Below are 23,726 nucleotides of genomic sequence, written 5' to 3' on the forward strand. Positions count from 1 at the left end.
GACAAGTTTCCTTCTTGAGATTCATTACTATCCTCCGAATCTCGGCGAATGTCTGAAGAAACATTACGTCGTGCGTCCAGCTGCGCGCCATGCCTGGCGTCAAGACCGAGAGTCCTGCCGAGCGTCACGCTTGGCATCCAGCCAAGCGCCCAGCCGAGCGTCAGGCCTGGCGTCAAGTCTCGCTGCCGCCTTAATGTCGTGCTCTGCAGACCTTCGTGGACGAAATCTCGAAGGCGAGGTAACAGGAGAAAGAGCGAGGCGATGAGAAGGAGAAGGAGACTGCCTGGATCTCTTGACTGGCAGCTTATCATCCTTCCTCCTGTGACGTGAATTATCCTCTTTCTCTGCAACTAATAAGGCCTCAATCTTCTTCGATTTAGGGCTGATCCTGTGAGAAGACGAGGGGCGAGGGGAAGCCCTCCTCCTTCTCACATGGACCGCCAAAGGTATATCCTTAGTGCAACCAGGGCGCTCAAAAGCATTGTTGTCAAAAGACATCCTCTCCGGCGACGATCGCAACACAGAAGAAGAGAAAGGACGTGAAGCGTCCTTCTCCCTAAGACCAAAGGTGCCGGTCGCCTGTGCGACACCTTGCACCTTTGCTCTCTTTTGCGGTGTCTTCGAATTGTTCTGGAGACGACCGCAAAACAGAAGGGGCTAACGGATGTGCAGCGTCCTCCTCTGAGGAATCAAAGGCGGCGGCCGCCTGTGCGGCATCTATCGTCTTTGTCCTCTTCAAAGGGCGCGATCGCTTCCGAAAGCTCCAACCGCTGCGCGGGGAGGACGATTCTGATGACGAAAAACACTTTCAAGATCCGTTTACGAACTTTGGAAGCCTGGGAAGCGCCCCGAGGTCTTGCCGAAGGAACATCAGATCGGTTGTCCGACCCCCCTTCCGCAACACTCAGAGCATTATCACTACACACCACTGCACTATTAACACCTTCTAATGCTTGCACTTATTCATTGCAGCGATCATCAAACACACAAACATGTTTCCGACAATTCGCACACACTGTATGAGGGTCTACCGAAGATTTCGGTAGCCTCACCTTACATTCTTCCACACAACATACTCTGGCGCTAGTCGAACTAGATCCAGACATCTTAAGTTTAAGGAAAAACAAGCCAAATTCAAAACCAATCCACAATTAGCGTATGCCTAACCACCGATCCAAATCAAAAACCAAAAAATCAATCGGGATACTCAAGTGACCAAAAGAGTTCCAAAATCCAATGACGGAGGTGCAGAAAACAATTGTTGGCTGCACTGGCGACAGAAAATATCTGACAGAAAATGGGAATGGTTCCTGACGCCCGCCTCCCAGCGGCGGGAATGGGTACTACCACCTGGCCGACCACTGCGTGTGCCGGGAGTTTTGAAATTCTGTCAGACTTCGGAGAATACAGCTATATATATATCTGGCAGGTAAGGTTCATGAACAAAAAAAATTTTTTTTTTTTTTTTCAAAGCTTACATAGACAAGAAAACCAATATAATAAGCCAAGATTGTTTATGCCTCTAGCACATCGTTAGCAGAATGGGCTTAAAGAGCAACAAATGACTGAAAACTGAGGAAGAGAATATTGTTATAACCTTAGCTTTGCTCCCGACAAGGCCAAAAGACACTTCACAACAGTGTGTGTGTCTCAAACATGAAGCCCATATAGAATGGCAGGCCACATTTTTAGACAGAGGAAGAGCCGAGTTCTTAACGTAACTTCTTAAGGTATGGATGGTCCTCTGATTCCTGCTGTAACAAAGGCTGTAAGTTTTTAGCCGTGTATACAAATAGTAATGTACTGCTTGATGAACCGCTTCTTGTCACTGCAAACGTTGGTTCAGGGAGTAACTCTTCTGTTTACCCTAGAAACAGAGCTATGAGGTCAGGCAAAATCTTTTAATGTTCACGCCAAATCAAGGTTAACAACTTCCAGGGGAGGTTGCAACATGCTTGCGATGTGCATGGACTGGGGGTGGGGGGTGGGGTGTAACATGCTGGCGAGGAAGGGGGGTGTAACAAGCCCGTGATTTGAATAAGAGGACGAAGCATCCCCTGCAGATTGCACAAGGGAAGGAACACTAACACTGCCCGAAACACCAACACTCGGGAACACGTCCACGTTGTTCCTCCCTCGTAGGAGAAGAAAGGGCAAAGTCCTTAGCCTTCCAATGCTGGATATGCCTATGGGGCGTAGAGGGGGAAGAGGGAGAGAAAGACAGCACTCGTTTCTTATGTGAACTCCTCTTAGGAGGCAGGGATGAAGCAACAAGTTTCCTACCAGTCCTCCCACCCGATATGGCAGCCAACTTGACATCCAAAACAGAGTCCAATCTCTGAAGCACTGCCTGGCATATAACCTCAGACTGATGTGCCAGAGAAGACTCCAAAGACAAGGAAGGGAGATGTAGCGAACTGGGCGGCAGGGATGACGCCATGGCCGAGCGAGGCAGATCAGAGGAGACGACTGGGAGAGACGTTATCGATGGGAGTGACGTCACAAGCGGCGGTGACGTCACAGCTTCCCCTCGGTGCGAGAGGGAATCAGACTCCACTGGCGGAGTAATACACAAAGAAGGATCCCGTGAAGTCATCAACGGGGGTGATGCCGTGGTGTCTCTCCAACTCGAAGCGGCAGCAGTCACTGGCGAAGCAATACAAAATGGCCGACCTCGGCTACCCACGAAGACAAGGCCGGGAGGACAGGGGATGGCCTGGCCAGTCCAGGGAGGGGGGGGGGGGGGTGCAAGCCTCCACAAAATGTGCTAGCAACCCCTCCAAGGATGGGGGACCCCCTAGCCCAAGCGTCTTCCAAATCGCCGCCAATTTGGACACCTCCGACTCTGGAAGAAAAGAGATTGATGAAAATGCCTCCCCCTTCTCAGGAATCAAATTAACTCCCGAGGAAGAAGAGGCTACATTACAAACATCACCCTGGTTGCCTCCCAATACTTCCAATGACGAATCAAAGGAAGAAAAGGAAGGAGACACAGGAACAACACTACTATGGGGGTTGACTACTGCAGGAGACGAAACATTGGGAAGAGGCGAAAAACCATCCCAAGTAGGGAGTCGAAACCCTCCAATGTTCTCTCTTGCCATAAAACGACTTCCACTGCTCTTTAGGCCATGCCGGGCATTCCGTGCAAGGACTCATTATAGTACAAAAATTAGAACGACACCTACTGCACGTGATGTGAGGGTCAGTCGCTGCCGAAGCCAAAAAACGAGAACACAGAAAACCTGGAACTCCGGGGCACATACATTGACGAGAGCGAGAAGTACAGTGCTAATCCTCAGCAAGATCTAAAAGTACTTGATGCAATACCAAGGAAAGTACATATCGAATGATAACTTTGAAAGTAGACCGTGAAAAGTCTTATTATCTCCAAACAAAAAACATTGACGGCTATAAGGTTCCAGGTGCTGAAAATTCCTCTAGAATGGCACCCTCAGCAATACACAGACCACTGTTTCTGACCCCAGACCACAGCTGTTTTAAAATGAGGACAATCGTATGATAACTTTAAAATCTTATTGGGAGGGGACATTCTACCATCTCCAAGCAGTTAAGGAGATGCCTAAGTTAATGGAAGTGTATGGAATTGTGTAGTCGAGTGGATTTCCTCTTAACGGAAGAATGAGACATCTACTGAAAGCATTGGAAATTCTGAAAATCATTTGCCTGAGGCTACAAGGGCTTTACAGGAGAGACTAAACAATTATTAAACTTGAATTGCTCAATAATATTTAAGAGTAGATACAAGGAGCAGGCCTATGAGCCTGAAGTAGGCCAAATTTAAGGAAAATCCACTGCTCAAGTATGAGGGCCATCAAAGAAAGAAATTATTTGGGTGTTCCTGTTCATCTGCATGTTTGAAAGTCTAAATGAGTGCTCCTTAAATCCCACAGCAACTGATGAACTTACGGATGTAGAGGCCCTTGAAGGCAGTTTGTTCTTATTGACTCCCCAATTGCCAAAACAATCCTTCCACAGAATGAATCATCAAAACAACATCATGTTTCATTTCACTCAATGCAGCAAACTTCCCACAAAGACTTTGTTTCTGATTAGAAATAAACCTGCTAAGCATCCTGATGTTCTTTCCACTGCCCTGACATCTAAAAATTTTACCAGGTGTCATGTTGACCATTCTATGCTGCATGAAAGTGTAATGACACTAGTTAAAATCTGTGTTGCTTGACAAAGGGAAAAGGCCAAAACCTGGACTTAGGTTTAAGAACAAAATGGGCAATTCTTGTTTACAGAGTCCCTCCTACAGTCCTGGAGCCAAAGATGGTTCTGGATTACTTACAAATTTAATTAACATTATTTATAAGTTGTAATTTTTATGCTAAAACTATACATTAACCCTTAAACGCCGAAGCGGTATTTTAAAAATCGTCTCCCGTATGCCGGCGGAGTTCGCGAGTGAGCACCAATGCAGAATTTTTTTTTTTTCAAAAAATCACAGCATGCTTAGTTTTCAAGATTAAGAGTTCATTTTTGGCCCCTTTTTTGTCATTGCCTAAAGTTTAGTATGCAACCATCAGAAATGAAAAAAATTATCATTATCATATATCAATATTGGTATATATATGACAGCACAAAAAAAAATTCATATATAATTGTATACAAATCGCGCTGTGAGCAAAACGGCTAAAGCTAACAAGTTAATTTTTTTTTTGTATTGTACACTAAATTGCAATCATTTTGGTATATAACACATTGTAAAATGATCAAGGCAACACAGAGAAAATATTATCACAAAATGATGCATTAATTCGTAACGCGCGGACGTAAAAAAAAAACTATTTCAAAAATTCCCCATAAATCAAAATATTGTGCTAGAGACTTCCCGTTTGTTGCAAAATGAAGGTAATTGATTGAATATTACTAGACTGTAAGTTTTGTAGCTTACAATTGCAGTTTTCGACCATTTCGGTCGAGTCAAAGTTGACAGAAGGATAGCTTACAATTGCAGTTTTCGACCATTTCGGTCGAGTCAAAGTTGACAGAAGGACGAATTTTTTCTATTTATCGTTATTTATATGAAAATATTTCAAAACTGATAAAAGCTACAACCATGGGTTGTTTTTAGTTGTATTCTACATAAAATTGAACACATTTTCATATATAAGACTTTATGTAACGGCTAATTTAAAATGGTGCAAACATTACGACAATTGAACGAAAAAATGTGATTTTTTTGGAAGAGTTACCGCGCGGACGTAAGGAAAAAGTTTATTTCATAAATTCACCATAAATCGAAATATTGTGCTAGACTTCCAATTTGTTGCAAAATAAAGGTAAATGATTGAATATTACTAGAATGTAATAGTTTTAGCTTACAATTGAGTTTTTTTACCATTTCGGTCGAGTCAAAGTTGACCGAAGGTTGAAATTTTGGCACTTATCATTATTTATATGAAAATATTTCAAAACTGATAAAAGCTACCAACATGGGTTGTTTTTTGTTGTATTCTACATGAAATTGCGCACATTTTCATATATAAAACTTTATGTAACGGCTAATTTATAATGGTGCAAACATTACGACAATTGGACAAAAAATTTCAATTTTTTCGGAAGAGTTACCGCGCGGACGTAAGGAAATTTTTTTTTTTTTTCATAAATTCACCATAAATTGATATATTGTGCTAAAGACTTCCAATTTGTTGCAAAATAAAGGTAAATGATTGAATATTACTAGAATGTAAGAGTTTTAGCTTACAATTATGTTTTTTGACCATTTCGGTCGAGTAAAAGTTGACCGAAGGTTGATATTTTGGCACGTATTGTTATTTATATGAAAATATTTAAAAACTGATAAAAGCTACAACCATGGGTTGTTTTTTAGTGTATTCTACATGAAATTGCACACATTTCCACCATATAAAACTAAAACTTTATGTAACAGCTAATTTAAAAATGGTGCAAACATTACTACAATCGGACAAAAAAATTTATGATTTTTTCGGAAGAGTTACCGCGCGGACGTAAGGAAAATTTCTTTCCCCATAAATTCACCATAAATTGAAATATTGTGCTAGACTTCCAATTTGTTGCAAAATGAAGGTAAATAATTGAATATTACTAGAATATAAGAGTTTTAGCTTACAATTGCGTTTTTCGACCATTACGGTAGTCAAAGTTGACCGAAGGTGAAATTTTGCACTTATCGTTAATTTTATATGAAAATATTTCAAAACTGAATAAAAGCTAACACCATGGTGTTGTTTTTAGTTGTATTCTACATAAAATTGACACAATTTTTCATATAATAAGACTTTATGTAACGGCTTAATTTAAAAATGGTGCAACATTAGCAAGCAATTGAACGAAAAAATGTGAATTTTTTTGGAAAAGAGTTACCGCGCGGAAACGTAAAGGAAAAAGTTTATTTCAATAAATTCACCAATAAATCGAATATTGTGCTAGATCCTTCCAATTTGTTGCAAAATAAGTAAATGATTGATATTACTAAAGTAATAGTTTTAGCTTACATTTGAGTTTTTTTACCATTTCGGTCGAGTCAAAAGTTGACGAAGGTTGAAAATTTTTGGCACTTATCCATTATTTATATGAAAATATTTCAAAACTGATAAAAGCTACCAACATGGGTTGTTTTTTGTTGTATTCTACATGAAATTGCGCACATTTTCATATATAAAACTTTATGTAACGGCTAATTTATAATGGTGCAAACATTACGACAATTGGACAAAATTTTCGAATTTTTCGGAAAGAGTTACCGCGGCGGTACGTAAGGAAATTTTTTTTTTTCTTTTTCATAAAGTTCACCAAAAATTGAAATTGATATATTGTGCTAAAGACTTCCAATTTGTTGCAAAATAAAGGTAAATGATTGAATATTACTAGAATGTAAGAGTTTTAGCTTACAATTATGTTTTTTGACCATTTCGGTCGAGTAAAAGTTGACCGAAGGTTGATATTTTGGCACGTATTGTTATTTATATGAAAATATTTAAAAACTGATAAAAGCTACAACCATGGGTTGTTTTTTAGTTGCATTCTACATGAAATTGCGCACATTTCCATATATAAAACTTTATGTAACAGCTAATTTAAAAATGGTGCAAACATTACTACAATCGGACAAAAAAATTTATGATTTTTTCGGAAGAGTTACCGCGCGGACGTAAGGAAAATTTCTTTCCCCATAAATTGAAATATTGTGCTAGACTTCCAATTTGTTGCAAAATGAAGGTAAATAATTGAATATTACTAGAATATAAGAGTTTTAGCTTACAATTGTGTTTTTTGACCATTACGGTAGAGTCAAAGTTGACCGAAGGTTGAAATTTTGGCACTTATCGTTATTTATATGAAAATATTTCAAAACTGATAAAAGCTACAACCATGGGTTGTTTTTTGTTGTATTCTAAATGAAATTGCGCACATTTTCATATATAATACTCCATGTAACAGCTAATATAAAATGGTGCAAAAATTATGTCAAAGTGACAAAATAACTTCCGAGACTTGTTGCCGATGTTTTTAGTTCGAGAAGAAAGAAATTCATGCTTGCGCGTCTGGGTAACAATTGTAAACAAAACAACGCCTTAATCCGTGAGCTCCCAGCATCCCTCAAGGCGCGTGATTCAAAAGTTTTTGCCTAGTAGGCCTATAACTATTTTTCCGCAAATTTAAAAAAAAAACTTTTTATATCGATGTACCACACGTCCAATCGGCACCCGACAGACAATTTTTATCGATGTTTAATACGTCCAATCGGCGTTAAAGGGTTAATTGAGCATGATTATTTGAAAAAACCCAGTGATGCCATGCTTCCTAATAAGGAAAAGCCCTTACCATATAGGAAGTTTCCTTAGGCCTAATTCTTCAAAAAGCACATGCCTATTCATCTTTGACTGACAAGCATGCATAATTAAGTATCATCCCCACATCACTAGATAAGAATGGGGATATAGAGAATTTAAAAAATAATGCATAGAAATTGGGCCAGAAGAAACAACAGGTCCTTCGCCTTTGGAATACTGTTGACAGAGCTGGACAACTTGAATCACTGATTCAGTAGAAGTGTCTTGCTCCTAAAGTCGACACCATCCACCAATGGGCAACGAAGTCCCTGACATAACTTATAGAGGGCTGCATGCTAACCCAAACAAAGTGCACAGAAAAGCAATACCTTCTTGTAAAAACATACTGAAGGAACTTGCATGCCTGAGGCTGTATTGGTAAGTGGAATACGTTCTGCATGTGTACCACAAGTCTGACCGTTCTTTGGAAAGGCACTATAACCATGCTAGAAAACAAAAAAGTATGTGGGCAGACACTTCCTGTTATTCAGTCTCCAAATGTCCAAAAATATCTCCAATTTCTTATAGAGCTTGTCCCAAAGAATTACCCTTGGACCATAATTCCCTCTATATACAACCTCCTACTAAAAAGAGAGACTCCTGCTGAAGAAGATAAAGGAAGCTATAAGAGGGAGATTAAACCAGTGGAGGTCAACCAAAAAAGAATCACAACTGCCCTTCACCGTCTCCACAATGTAAGGTACTGGTCCCAAGTCTCTCCATGCATGTTAGGAGGTTGCAACTTGTCCATATCCCAGAACCTGAGGTCTGCACTTATCCAAAAGGTATAAAACAAGACTACCAATAGATACTCCCTTATCGCCTCAACCCAAGCTGCATAATCAGACAGGAAGCGAGTGTTCTCACTTCTTCCTAACCGAGTGAGTATAAGCATGAGGACAATACCATGCAGCTAAACTCCTGCTGGTGACAAACCCTGAAAGCTGGTTCCACAAACTCGCTGGGTTGGTACCTCCACTACTCACAGCTGCCGCGAGATGAGACAACGTAGCTACTGAATAAAAGGTAACAAGTCACATGCTAAATTGAAACTCCATCAGCACGTCTGTCAGTCTCGAATTTGTTTCCTCACAGGAAAGAGAAAGAAACCAAACATCCTACTAAAGACAGTTAAAGTGCCAATAAGTGTTTAACGCAAGAGTTGGTCTTCGGCTCTCCGCGACTTTATAAGACACAAGATGACAAGTCAAAGCAGACCTAAAGGGAGATTTGTACATCTGAGTACAAGAATAGTTACGAAATGCTCACTAAAAGGAGAAAGTGTTGGTTCTCTTCTCCAATATTTAGAGGGCGCCGAAATACGCTAAGACAAGCAAGACATATTCTCTATGTGGCCTCTTTCCTCAGCAAAATGAGGATACAGCAAAGTGTAATGTTGCAACAAACGCCAACCAGCCCGAACGAGTTCCTTCCTCTAACTCCATTCAAACTCTTCTCCCGCCAGCGGATGACAGAAGACAGCTGCCAACAGGAGGTAAACAAAAAAGCTTAAAGAATTGCTCTTTCTTTGCAACCCTTGGGGACAGAAAGAAACACTTGTCGATAGGCAGTGACAGCAGCAGAGTGCTGCAGCGCATCCACTGTGACTTGATGAAAGGAAAACAGTTTTAAGCGACTCAGGACTCTGTCAAGTCCACATGAGTCAACTGAGGGAAAGCAAACGAGGTGTAAGAAGATGGGAAAGATTGGGAGGCAGCGGGAGTGGAGTTACAATGACACTCCCGCCTCGTCCGAAAGCGAACGTACATACTTGAAAGCATTCCTAAATGAAACGTCGTTAGAAAGCTACAAAGCTAGAATAATATTTAACTTGGAGAGAACCGTAGATACTACAGACAGTGCAGACTTGAAAGAGAAACATTAAAAGAGGGGTAGACCTTGGGAAGTCCAAGGACACCTCCCTACTCATTAGAGGATTCGAACAGACCTGAACCCCCCTCCCCCCCTGGTTCCCATCATTACCTCTGGGACATTGCCAGGTTCCTGGCTGCTCTGAAAAAGCCCCCCTTCGAGCCGCTCAAGGATGTCAGACCGAGAGCTCACCCTCAAGATGGTCTTCCTCTTGGCTTTAGCATCCTCCAAGAGGGTGGGGGAACTTCATCACCTCTCCTACCAGGTGTCCCACTCAGGGGTTGGAGAGAACTAACCTTCAAATTCGTGCTGTCCTTCGTAGCCAAGACCCAGAACCTGTCGGTGGTAGACTAGATGTTCGTGGAGGAAGGCTACAGTTCTCAGCAAGTTTTCAACTGTGATGAGACTGGCCTTTTTTGGAAAAAAATGCCTCGTTGGACGTACATCACGGAGGAAGAGAAGAAGCTACCAGGGCATAAGCCTATGAAAGACAGGCTTACGCTCGCACTTTGTTCGAACGCCAGTGGGGATTGCAAGGTGAAGCCCCTACTGGTGTATCATTCTGAGACTCCTCGAGCCTTCAAGGCCCACAAAGTGCTTAAGGAGAAGCTTCCAGTGATGTGGAGGGCTAATGCAAAAGCCTGGGTAACAAGGCTTTTGTTCACGGAGGGGGTAAATCTGTGTTTCGGCCCGACAGTGAAGAAATTTTTGGAAGAGAAGCGCCTTCCCCTGAAATGTCTGCTGGTGTTGGACAATGGCCCTCCCCACCCTCCTGGCCTCGAGGAAGATATCCTAGCGGAGTATTCCTTCGTCAAGATTCTTTTTCTTCCACCCAACACCACCCCTCTCCTCCAGCCCATGGACCAGCAAGTGGTAGCGAACTTTAAGGCTGTACACAAAACATCTTTTCAAGAGATATTTTGACATCACCGATACCACAAACCTCACCTTGCGTCAATTTTGGAAGGATGCATTTCGACATCGTCATTTGCATCCGACTCATTGACCAAGCTTGGCAGGAGGTTTCGAGGCGAACCTTGAATTCCTCATGGAGGAAACTCTGGCCTGATGCCGTATCCACCCGAGACTTTGAGGGATTCAACATGGGCGAAGCTGGTGCTGCAGTCAGAAACAGTTGACGATCCTGAAACTGTTTTGCAACCAGATCTTGACGAGATCGTTGCACTCAGCAAGTCCATGGGGCTGGTCATCGACGAGGACGACATCAACGACCTTCTCGAGGAGCTTACGACGGATGACCTGAAGGAGTTGGAGGCCATGCAACATAACGTCGCTCAAGAGGAGTTCTCTAGCAGCGGCGAGGAAGAGAAGGAGGACCCTATGACAACGGCAGAAATTAAGGATGTTCTAGCCGCTTTTCATAAAGTGCAATCGTTTATAGAAAAAAAAAAAAAAAAGACACCCAGAAAAGGCTCACACAGGTCGTATGCTTGCGCAGTTCGATGACGTTTGCCTGAGTCGTTTCAAGAACATTGTGAAAAGTAGGCAGAAGCAATCTTCCTTGGATCGTTATTTTTTAAAGAGGCCATTAGCATTAGCAGGAGTACGCAAAAAGGAAGAACCAAGTGATGAAAAACAGAAAGTTGAAAGCAAAAAGGAAGAACCAAGTGATAAACAGAAAGTTGAAAGTGGTGATGAAATTGAAATTCTGTAAAAAAAAAAAAAAAAAAAAAAAAAATTTAATTTTAGTTTTTTGTAAAAGTGTTACAGTTTTGTTAATGTTTCATAAATTTTAGTTTATGTATGTTTTCCTTACCTTTTTTTTATGTTTTCGTAAAGTTAAGTGTACGTACGTATCTGCCGTTTGTCCTCCTCCTCTGCCGCCACTTTCGGAGATGGCCTCACTCGAAAGGTAAGCTTCCACATTTTACGTACAGTATTTCTTGTACACCATGTACACTAATACACTTTATTTACAGGTTAATTTGCATTTCATTATTAAGTTAGGTATTGAATGGTCCAAATTGTTGTAGTATTTCATTGTTTATAGGTCAATTTAGCTTTATTATGAAATTTACTGGGGTGTTTTGGAGGGCTTGGAATGGATTAGCCATTTTACATGTAAAATGTGGTCCAAGATACGAAAACCTCATGATACGAAGGGCGCCTCAGAACGGATTAATTTCGTATCTCGAGGTACTACTGTATATATGTATCTTGAGGTACTACTGTATATTATATATAACTGCAATCAAAAGGGAAAAGGGTTTAAACTTCAAATCTACATGGTTTACTGACAAAATTGTGACCATCCTTCTCAGATAATCGCCAGAGGCGCACTGGGAAGTGTTGGACAATACCCCTACTAATATCCCATATGACAATGACGTCACGACATCCATCGCACTCTCATTGGCTAGAATGAATTGTGGGGGTGGAGCTTCAGCACCTCTCTTATACACAATACTATGTCTAAAACCCATCCAAGCTAAAGAAAACAGCTTTGCTTTTCAAGGAGGGATGAAAGACATATAAGTGTATGTTGCGGTCTTTCATTACTGGACCGTAAAAGACATATATGTGTAAGTCCCAGTGCCGAAGGGGTTAATCTGAACAAAATAAACAAAAGACATGACTCATCCTGCTCAAAGGCTGTGAATGCATTTCAGTGGCTGTGACACTATCGAAATCTGGTGATATAACTGGAAAATAAGAACAAGCAGCTGTAAGCAATTGATGTTTCAGTGAGCGCAGCAAAAAACCGAATGACGAGATTAGCTAAGTTGTTCAGTCGTTCCTAGTATTACCGCAGGGGGACAGCACTGTATACCTACACTGAGCCATCGAAGCATTACCAGCCAAATTTGAATTTAGGCTGCCATCGAGTAGAAACTTAGCGATATAATTACTGGGTAAGTCACATACAAAAAATTAAGATTTACAAGGATCCAAAGGTGTCATTGGGAGGAAACCCAAAGTTGCAATAAAAAATAATTGTTGGTGAGGATTGACAGTGAAACTAAAGAAAGGAAGAGGGAATGGAGGTGAAATTTAGGTAAAAAGTGAGTGCAGCCAGGGCACAATGATGATAAAAACACCCTTTATTAATGCACACTGTGCACAATGTGACATACTGGTTTGATACTTTGAGTAAATATGAAAATTATCTTACTGTTTTGTAGAAAACATTAAAACATCCTTACCAAGCAAATTCTGCAACTCATCTTGATCTAGGGATACATTTCCTGTTTCATTGTTGACTATAATTATTACAGTCTTTCCAGAACTTGAATTTCCTGGAGCTGACACATCTGAACAGTCTTTCACAAATGAACTGGACATCTGCAATATAAGTGTTACAAATTTAGCATATCAACAATCTATCACATCATTGAAGAATACTTCAGTAGTTAGGCATTAATATTCTAAATATAATGATAAAAATGATATTGTTATGATACAATAAAGTTTCATACATACTTACCTGGCAGATATATACATAGCTAAGACTCCGTCGTCCCCGACAGAAATTCAAATTTCGCGCCACTCGCTACAGGTAGGTCAGGTGATCTACCGGCCTGCCCTGGGCGGCAGGACTAGGAACCATTCCCGTTTTCTATCATATTTTCTCTCTTCCACCTGTCTCCTGCGGGGAGGCTGGGTGGGCCATTAATCGTATATATCTGCCAGGTAAGTATGTATGAAACTTTATTGTATCATAACAATATCATTTTCATACAATCAACTTACCTGTCAGATATATACATAGCTGATTGGCACCCTTTGGTGGAGGGTAAGAGACAGCTACTTATGGAATAGACAGGTAAACAACATATGTTGTAAGTATAAATAAAACCTTGGTTCCTACCTGATAGGTGGTAGACTTCGTGGGTGTTTGCCCAGTAGTCTGCATCACCTCAAGAAACTTTAGCGAGATATATGATCTATGGCCAAGAGTTCTTGTGGGTCTGCCGATGGGGTCTTATCCGCTTACTCGGCAGAGCCTGAAAGGACTTTGTCAATGGGTGCTGATCCACTTATATGACAATACACCTTATGAAGGAGCATACAACCAATCCCGACCACCTGATCCTAACCACTTGTTAGAAATAAAGATTGTTCCGAGTTATCCCCCGAACTCTTCACAACAACCATAACTCAAAAAGCACAATACGCACACATACATAATTTTCAAAATTTTTTTTTTTATACTCATCTAATTAGATATCACAAGAGTTTCTTACTGAACAACAGAGACGGCCGCCCGTGCAGCACCAAGTCCTTTTTGTTAGAAGAGACTCTAGAACATATCTAAAAAGAAGGTAAGTATATACTTAAGGATTGGTGTTGGCTCCCATACCCAGGATTGTATCCGCCGATACGAAAGGACCCAGAGAAAAGCATTTCTCATAGGTCACACGAACGTCTTTTAAGTAATGAGATGCAAATACTGAGTTGCATCTCCAAAATGTCGTATCTATGATGTTTTTAAGTGACATATTCTTTTGAAACGAGAGAGACGTCGCTACTGCTCTCACTTCGTGCGCTTTCACTCTCAACAGTCGGAACTCTTCGTCAGGACAGATCTTATGCGCGTCTGTAATGACGTTCCTCACAAAGAATGCAAGAGCATTCTTGGACATCAGTCTTGTGGGGTCTTTTACCGCGCACCAAAGACCCTGTGTAGAGCCTCCCATCTGGTGTTTTCTCTGGAAGGCGCTTTTCGCCTGACTCCTGGCTGGCACCTTGAGCCTGGAAGTAGCTTCGCGCCTGTCTCCAGACTGGCACTATTTGGCGCTTGGCGCCTGGCTGACTCCTCTCCACTTGCTGGAGCTTCGAGCTTGGTAGAGTCTCGAGGATGTCTGGCGATGTCCACATCGGACACTCTTATCTGTCCGATTTGTTCGCCTCTAGAGCATCTGCGCTAGGTTGGAGGCCCCCTCTTTCTCTTCATCAGACAATGACAGTGTTCCTTGAAACTGTCTGCCTCTGGCGTTTTTTACGCTTGTTTTGGCATTTGGCGCCTGGTTGGCGCTACATTGTCCGAAAGTCCTGAACCTCCACAATAGTTTATCAGGAGATTGGAGAAGGGTGGAAGAAATTCTTCCACTTTGAGCTTTTGGCCTCTCCGCCAGGGGAGGTGATTGTGGTAAACTACATCCATTAGACGATAGGACATCTAACAGTACGAGAGATAAGAGTCTTCCTCCGAGGAGGATCCTTCTTGAATCCTTCCGTTGCTAACGAGATCTCTTCTTACTTGTTGATGAAGTTCCTCGTTGCAGAATCTTCCCTATCCTTATCCAAAGGAAGGGAAGGAGCTTGGACGTTGAAGGAGATTCCGAGCTGAAATTGGGAGGACTCCTGATTTCTAGCTCTTCATTGTATCCCTCTGAATACCTTCTGGGAAGCATTTCGAGTCCTCATCGCATCCCAAAGACTTTGAAGGCAAAACATTTAAACCATCTCTTCTTCTGTAGGTGAAAACGTAAGTACCCTAACTGGGCAACGAAACTTCTATCTGAAAGCGTTGAGTCAGGAATAGAGGGTTTTAGTTCTTTTGCCAGACATACTATGCTGGCAAGAACCCATTGTCGAGTCTCCATTGAAAATGATGCGAGATTCCAATGCACAAAAAATTCACTTGTCTTCTTGGTCGTTTAGGGCCAAGAGAAACAAAGAATTCCCTCATAAAATTTCTCAAAGAAGTTTGATGAGGAGCAGTTCCATCTTGTCGGAACACGGAATCTGAGGCCACAAAAGATCCCATTTGAAGTACATGATATCCTACTCTTGTCGTATTGAGGAATCGTATAAGATCCCGAAGATCTTAATCCTCTGCTATCTCTAATTCCCCTTGTATAGACAGAGTATAGCCTTTTACTGCGCTCTTTGATAGCAGATATATACAAAAGTGATTCTTCCCTCTGAAAAGGAAGAAAAAACCTATATGTGGTTCACAGAGGTATCGGAAGAGGACAGTTTCCTCTTCCATCAAACACGATCTGCAGCAATTCTATGTCCTGGCCATGACTATTGTCATTGACCTTGAAAAATCCTCTCATTCATGTCCACTTCTGGTCAGTCTGCATGCAGACAGACTCAGAGTGGAGAGGTTGTTAAGGTCTATTTATAATAGATGATGATCGAAAATCCAAACTTTCTTGGAACAGACTTCTAAAACATGCTGTGAGAAGAACGTGACCTCTGTGAATCCAATTTCTCTAAGACCAAAATGAGGCATAAAGTATCATTCTCTCTTCCTTTGACGCCCATTTATCTTAATATCCATTAAGAATGTATAATCTAGGGGAAAAAAGACTAAAGTTTATTCCCCTTTTAAACTAAAAAATGGCATATATTGCTACCTTTCTTGGTTCAAGAATAAGGAAGCAGTATAGAAGCAGCATGTTCGTCTTACATCTTGCGAAGAGATCTATGACGAAGACATCTCGCAGGCTTCTACAACTCTCTTTCCAACTAAGATTAGATATAAGTCAATAGTTATATTGTCGATCGAGAAGGTTCTCACGGACGTGCAACGAACCTCTTAAGGATCGTTACGTTCCGTGTCTGTGTTCTGAAAAGATTCTCTCTTGTTAACGCGAACAGAGGAGAAAAAAAGAGATTCTCAATACTTCTTGAAATATGAGAGAGCTGTGGAAATGGCTTAATTGATTTAAGTCATTTAGTCCCTCCTTGGGATCGAGCCCCCTTCAAGATAGACGGGGAACGAAATCAGGAACAAACCGTGCCGTTACTGAGCCTGCTGTCAGAGAGGCTACTGAACCCTTCGATTAATAACTCGCTATATCGAAAAGTTAGCAAGTCCAATATTTTGCTTCTGTAAGCATGAGAGCATCAATTAATATATATAGCTCTACTGCGTTGAATTCATATTGTAGTCTCATTCATATAATGCTGATACATTGTGGTAAATTTACCGCAAGGTTATAAGTGATCTTTTTATTGAAAACTCCTTAGCAAAACGAATACCATGTTATTCATGTTTGCCTATAAATCCCCTCAATTCGAGGCTAAGTCCATGATTGTAGGGGGAATATACGGTTAACCATTCGATCCCGTTGGAGAGAGAGATGTAACCAACTGCTCATGACCGAGAACTGGATGGTACTGTATTGGCTTACAATGACAGCCGTCTCGTTCACTGCCTGGCTGCATTCATCCTGAGTTGCCAGTTACTCCATTCAATGAAGGAATATAATAAAATTATTCTCGAGCCTAAGGAAGCTCTCAATAATGCAAATTTAAGCCAAACAACCTTTGTTAAATACCGAAGCTGAGTAGGTATTGTCGTAACAAACCTTTTAAGCGAAGTCCTTACAAGGAATTCCTATAAGGATATAGATAATTCCGTAGCGAACCACAAAGGCAACTATGGTATGTGTATATGACTTGTCATTCAGTAGTCGTATACACCAAATCTTCTTACTACATTCTTTCCTCTCCGATGCAGAGAGAGAATGGAAATCTTACTCTCTTCGTTCTTTTCCGAATTAGTATTAGTCGAAAGAGATCGCAATGAAAACCTAGGATCGAAGAGAATCCCTCAAACTTTTATTCTCTTGGAGATAAGGCCGTATTCCACACCTCTATTATCTGGAAGAGCCTCTAATCAATGAATGAGAGCTCGTACGAATCTTGTTCAATTTCCAAACGATTGCCACTCTTTCTGTAAATGGTTGGTTGCATTATTTTTAGAAGGGGGATGATTTTAATATCCTCTTACAAGTAATGAACTAATTCTCTCAATAAAAAGGGTCGCTAAGGTCTTATAAACTGAGAGACCTGCCCCCTTATTGGCTTCCAATTCCGATCTATCTTCCTTTTCCTGTCCATCAAGTTGGGAGAAGAATGAGCAACCGGAGGAGATCGCCTCCTTTCGTAAGGTGAAGGGCTTTTAGCAGTACCGACTCTAACCTGACAAGGGCTACGGCCACCTGTGCGACATCTTGAATCCCTGCCAGGAAAAGGCCGATGTTGCTCTTGCCTTAATTGCATTAAGACTATCCTGAGAAGGGCGACGGCCGCCTGTGCGACAACTCCCGTCCCTATCAGGAGAAGGCCTCGAATGTCTTTCACCTTTCGCAGAATCAGGCATTCCTGCGAAAATTCCCCAAAGAGGAGCCTCTCGGTCCGCCTCTAACTCCATCTCCGATGAAGATCCTGGTTCATAGCTTCAGGCGCTTTGCGCCTCGTTTCAGGCGCTTTGCGCCTCATTTCAGGTGCCTCTTTAGAATCCTCTCACCTTGTCGGCGTTTTGCGCCTGGCCGCCTCGTCCGAGCTGTCAAAGACTTCTATCGGACAGGATTTCTTAACGGGAAGGAAGTGATCCTTTCTCCTGGGAGGATCCTTCTTCAAAATTTCCATTAACGAAGATATCTGCTGTTGCATTTCTCCTAGGATCTTCGTAGCGGCGTCTTCTTTCTCCGTATCCGATCTAGGGGAAGGAGGATTTAATGAATAAATCTCTTTCTTCTTCTCCGGTGGATAGTCTTCCGGAAAACTTTCCGGGCTAGAATCCCAAGCTGGCGATTTCCACGATCTTTTAGAAGGTCTCGATAGTTTGTCAGAACTCCACCCTATTTTCCTTTCAATGAAGAATCGGATGACGAAAAAAACACTGTTTTAGGATGCCTTTCCAACGGCTATCCTTGGCAGTCTGGGACGCTACTACAGATCCTGCCGAGGGGACGCCCGACCGGTGGGGATTCTCTGAAACCTCCTTACGGCTTTCAACATTCCTTCTCCTCTGGGCTTGTGAGCTTGGAAGAGGTCTAGGCCTGAGAGCGAGACAGAGCTGACCGGACGCACCCTCCACTATTTTAGGACGCCTTTCCAGTGGCGAACTTGGCAGTCTGGGACGTTCTACAGAACCTGCCGAGGGGACGCCTGATCGGTGGGGATTCTCTGAAACCCCCCTGCGGTTGTCGACATTCCTTCTCCTCTGGGCTTGGGAGCTTGGAAGAGGTCTAGACCTGGGAGCAAGACAGAGCCGATTAGATGCACCCTCCACTTCAATGGGGAACACTATTTCACTTCTTACCTTTTAAGAGCTCGCATTTTGAGCTACATCCATTATCTTCAAATTTGCATATATAAATTTGTAGTTTCTGTGGAGTAAGATGGTGATGAGGAGGCAACAACTACTAGTACTGCTAATACTCTAACTGCTCGTTAGCACAAACGCTATTAAAGCTTCTAAAGTAAGCGTATCTGGTTATATGCTTTTCTGACTTCCTAAAGTAGGAAATTAGGGTTTAATATTTCCTCAATAAAGTTGTAACCTTTATTACATGTAATAATGAATAAATATTAATAATTCCCTTTCTTGCAAACTATGTGAGTGTCTACCGATAATTCGGTAGTTTCTTAATATTTTCTTCAAAATTTCGAAGCGAAATTAATTAAAAAGTTAATAAAAGCGTATGCCGAACCAAAGACCCAGTACTTCCCTGCAAAAGACAGCCCAGAAGATCGATGGCGATGAAAAACGAAAATCAAGTCAGGAGATACCGCAAACGAATGTTTACAACATGACCGACAAGAGAAAATCTGGTTCTAGAAGGTAATGGCTCCTATTCCTGCCACCCAGGGGCGGGACGGTAGATCACCTGACCTACCTACCTGTAGCGTGTGCCGCGAAATTCGAATTTCTGTCGGCGAAGTTGAATGTATGAAAATAGAGCTGCGTTTGTGTCATCATAACACTACCATAAAACGGTAAAAGATAAATCGGAAACTCCTGGAAGGCTGCAGGGAGTACCGATTAAAGGCCCTTAAAATAATAGACCTCTCAGTTGCCATCCGTAGAGGTAACTACAGCATGCGTATATGACTTGAACCAACCAGTAGTAAAATAACGCAAGGCAAAATGATATTGTTATGATACAATAAAGTTTCATACATACTTACCTGGCAGATATATACTTAGCTAAGACTCCGTCGTCCCCGACAGAAATTCAAATTTTCGCGCCACTCGCTACAGGTAGTCAGGTGATCTACCGGCCTGCCCTGGGCGGCAGGACTAGGAACCATTCCCGTTTTCTATCATATTTTCTCTCTTCCATCTGTCTCCTGCGGGGAGGCTGGGTGGGCCATAAATCGTATATATCTGCCAGGTAAGTATGTATGAAACTTTATTGTATCATAAAAATATCATTTTCATACAATCAACTTACCTGTCAGATATATACTTAGCTGATTGGCACCCTTTGGTGGAGGGTAAGAGACAGTAATATGGAATAGACAGGTAAACAACATATGTTGTAGGTATATAAAACAAAACCTTGGTTCCTACCTGATAGGTGGTAGACTTCGTGGCTGTTGCCCAGGAGTCTGCATCACCTCAAGAAACTTTAGCGAGATATATGATCTATGGCCAAGAGTTCTTGTGGGTCTGCCGATGGGGTCTTATCCGCTTACTCGGCAGAGCCTGAAAGGACTTTGTCAATGGGTGCTGATCCACTTATATGACAATACACCTTATGAAGGAGCACACAACCAATCCCGACCACCTGATCCTAACCACCATGTTAGTAATAAAGATTGTTCCGAATTATCCCCAAACTCTTCACAACAACCAGAACTCAAAAACACAATACGCACACATACATAAATTTTCAAGAAAAAAAATTAATACTCATCTAATAAGATATCACAAGAGTTCCTTACTGAACAATAGTGACTGGCCGCCAGCGCGACATCTAGCCCTTTTGACAGCAGAAAGTCAAGAACATATCTAATAGAAGGTATGTACAAACTTAAGGATCGGTGTTAGCTCCTAAACCCAGGATCGTATCCGCAGACACGAAAGGACCTAGAGAAAAACATTTCTCGTAGGTCACACGAACATCTCTCAAGTAATGAGATGCAAATACTGAGTTGCATCTCCAAAATGTCGTTTCCAAGATGTTTTTTAGTGACATATTCTTTTGAAACGAGAGAGACGTCGCTACTGCTCTCACTTCATGAGCTTTCACTCTTAAAAGTCGAAACGCATCGTCAGGACAGATCTTATGTGCCTCTGTAATGACGTTTCTCACAAAGAATGCTAGAGCATTCTTAGACATCAGTCTTGTGGGGTCTTTTACCGCGCACCAAAGACCTTGTCTAGAGCCCCCCATCTGGTGTTTTCTCTGAAGGTAGAACTTTAGAGCTCTTACAGGACAGAGAGATCTCTCTGCTTCTCTACCTACGAGACTCGATAAGCCTTTAACCTCGAAGGTCTTAGGCCAGGGATTCGTGGGATTCTCGTTTTTAGCTAAAAACAAAGCTTTAAATGAGCAAATGGCCGAGTCTCCCTTGAATCCTACTTTATCCTCTAGAGCATGCAGTTCACTAACTCTTTTTGCTGTAACTAAAGATAATAGGAATAAGCATTTTCTAGTTATGTCTCAAAAAGACGCCAGATGAGGAGGTTCGAACCTTTCGGATGACAGGAATTTGAGCACTACATCTAGGTTCCAGCTAGGAGGAACCGGTTCCCTAGACTTCGTAGTCTCAAAGGATCTTATGAGATCGTGTAGATCCTTATTATCTGCCAGATCTAATCCTCTATTCCTGAAGACTGCCGAAAGCATGCTTCTGTATCCCTTTATTGTGGATACAGATAGATGAGATTCTTCCCTTAGGAACAGCAAGAAATCAGCAATCTCCGTTACAGAGGTAGTGGAGGAGGACAACTTCTTAGACTTGCACCACCTTCTAAAAACTTCCCACTTGGACTGATATACTCGTCTAGTGGAGGCTCTGCGGGCTCTCGCGATCGCGCTTGCAACTTTACAAGAAAACCCTCTCGCTCTGACAAGTCTTTCGATAGTCGAAAGGCAGTCAGAGCGAGAGCGGGGAGGTTTTGATGATACCTTGGAAGTGTGGTTGTTTGAGAAGATCCATCCTTCTTGGGAGGGATCTGGGAAAATCTACCATCCAATCCACCACCTCTGTGAACCAATCTTGTGCCGGCCAAAAGGGGGCTATCAGGGTCATCCTTGTCCCCTTTTGAAGCCACAAATTTCTTCAGAACTAGTCCCAGGATCTTGAAAGGAGGAAAAGCGTAGACGTCTACATGAGACCAGTCTAGTAGGAAGGCGTCGACTATCAGAGCTCTGGGGTCTTCTACCACCGAGCAAAAGACTTCCAGCCTTTTGGAGAGGAACGTGGCAAAGAGATCCACATGAGGAGTCCCCCAAAGAGACCAGAGACCCTGACACACTTCTGAGTGGAGGGTCCACTCTGTGTGAAGGACCTGGTTCCTCCTGCTGAGTCTGTCCGCCCTTACGTTCCTTTCTCCCTGAATAAATCTCGTAAGCAGGGAGATGTTCCTCTGGGACGTCCAAAGCAGAAGGTCTCTTGCAAGTTTCGTAAATGAACAAGGAAAAGGATTGAGTCCCTCCTTGGTTTCCAAATGTAGGCAAGTGCGGTGGTGTTGTCCCCACATTTACTTGAACTACTTTGTTCGACACAAAAGGTTCTAGACTCTTCAGAGCCAGATGTACGGCAAAGAGTTCTTTGCAGTTTATGTGCCAGGACACCTGTGCTGCTTCCCAGGTGCCTGACACTTCCTTCGAGCCTAATGTTGCTCCCCAACCCTTCTCCGACGCGTCGGAGTATAACACTAGGCTTGGGTTCTGAATCTTCAGGGAGATTCCCTTGTTCTCCTTCAACGGGGGCAACCACCATTCTAAGTGAGGTCTCATCTCCACTGGAATGGGAAAGGCGTCTGAAAGATGTCCGGTCTTCCAACTCCAAGACCTCTTGAGGAAGAATTGAAGTGGACGTAAATGAAGTCTTGGGGGGGGGGGGGGGCCTAGAAGGAAAGAACAATGTTTGAGCGAGGAAAGGGTCCCTAGAAGGCTCAACCACTCCCTCGCCGACGTCCGTTCTTTCCCTAAGAAGAGAGAGACTTTCTCCAAGCCTTTTGCGAGTCTCTCTTGCGAAGGAAATACTCGAAAACCCCGAGAATCCATCTGAATCCCCAGATAGACTAAGTTCTGTCTGGGGGTCAGCTGCGACTTCTCGAGGTTTACGAGTAATCCCAACGATTTGATCAGGTTTAGGGTCAAAGTAAGGTCCTCCAAACACTGTCTCTCTGATCTGGCCCTGATGAGCCAGTCGTCCAGATACAGAGAGATATTTACACCTTTGAGGTGGTGAAACCTCGCCACATTCTTCATCAGGCTTGTGAAGACCTGAGGAGCTGTGGACAGGCCGAAACACAAGGCCCTGAACTGAAAGATCATATCCTTCCCCCCAGTCATGAAAACGAGGTACTTCTTCGATGAAGGGTGAATCGGGACGTGAAAATAGGCGTCCTGGAGATCCAGAGACACCATCCAATCTCCTTGGCGCATAGCCGCAAGGACTGAGGCCGAAGTCTCCATAGAGAACTTCTCCTTCTGAACAAATTTGTTCAGAGCGCTGACGTCTAGTACTGGCCTCCAGCCCCCCCGAGGCCTTTGCAACCAGAAAAAGGCGATTGTAAAACCCCGGGGAGTTTTGATCCAGCACTAGTTCTATCGCTCTCTTGTCCCACATCTGATCCACCATCAGTCGAAGAGTATCCCTCAGCACAGGGTCCCTGTATCTGGCTGACAGTTCCCAGCAGAATTGGCAAGTCAGGGGAGGACTGTCCAGGAAGGGGATAAGGTATCCCTTCCTTATCACAGACATTGATGAGGCGTCCGTGTTGACACGTGCCCAGGACTCCACAAATCCCAGGAGCCTGGCACCTACTGGTGTTTGGAGGTGAGAAGCATCACTTTCCCTTCTTAAAGGGACGGAAGGCAGATCTACCTCTCCTCTCAGGAGCCTTCCTTTTTGAGGGCGCTCTGGAGGGAGGGCCTCCTCGAAAGGGCTGAAGAGACGTACTCGGCCCTTTCTTCTCAACTATTGCTGCAGGTCTCTTCTTCCTAGATGACTGAAGAAGAAGGTCTTGAGTCACCTTCTCAGTTAGTGATCGGGAAATGTCCTTCACTAACTGAGAAGGAAACAAAAAGTCAGATAAAGGAGAGTACAAAAGAGCTG

The 23,726-nt window shown here is 42.6% G+C and overlaps 1 protein-coding gene across 1 annotated transcript in view; it reads right to left on the reverse strand.

Annotated features, from left to right (window-relative positions):
- Positions 1 to 23,726, reverse strand: part of LOC135212066 (ABC transporter F family member 4-like) — a 182,627-nt gene that overhangs the window by 117,342 nt on the left and 41,559 nt on the right. Inside the window, 1 exon segment of the mRNA XM_064245410.1 lies at positions 12,884 to 13,022. Coding sequence (XP_064101480.1) covers positions 12,884 to 13,022 — 139 coding nt within the window.

The sequence above is a fragment of the Macrobrachium nipponense genome, chromosome 40 (assembly GCF_015104395.2).
Source record: "Macrobrachium nipponense isolate FS-2020 chromosome 40, ASM1510439v2, whole genome shotgun sequence".
In the NCBI taxonomy this organism is placed as follows: Eukaryota; Metazoa; Arthropoda; class Malacostraca; order Decapoda; family Palaemonidae; genus Macrobrachium; species Macrobrachium nipponense.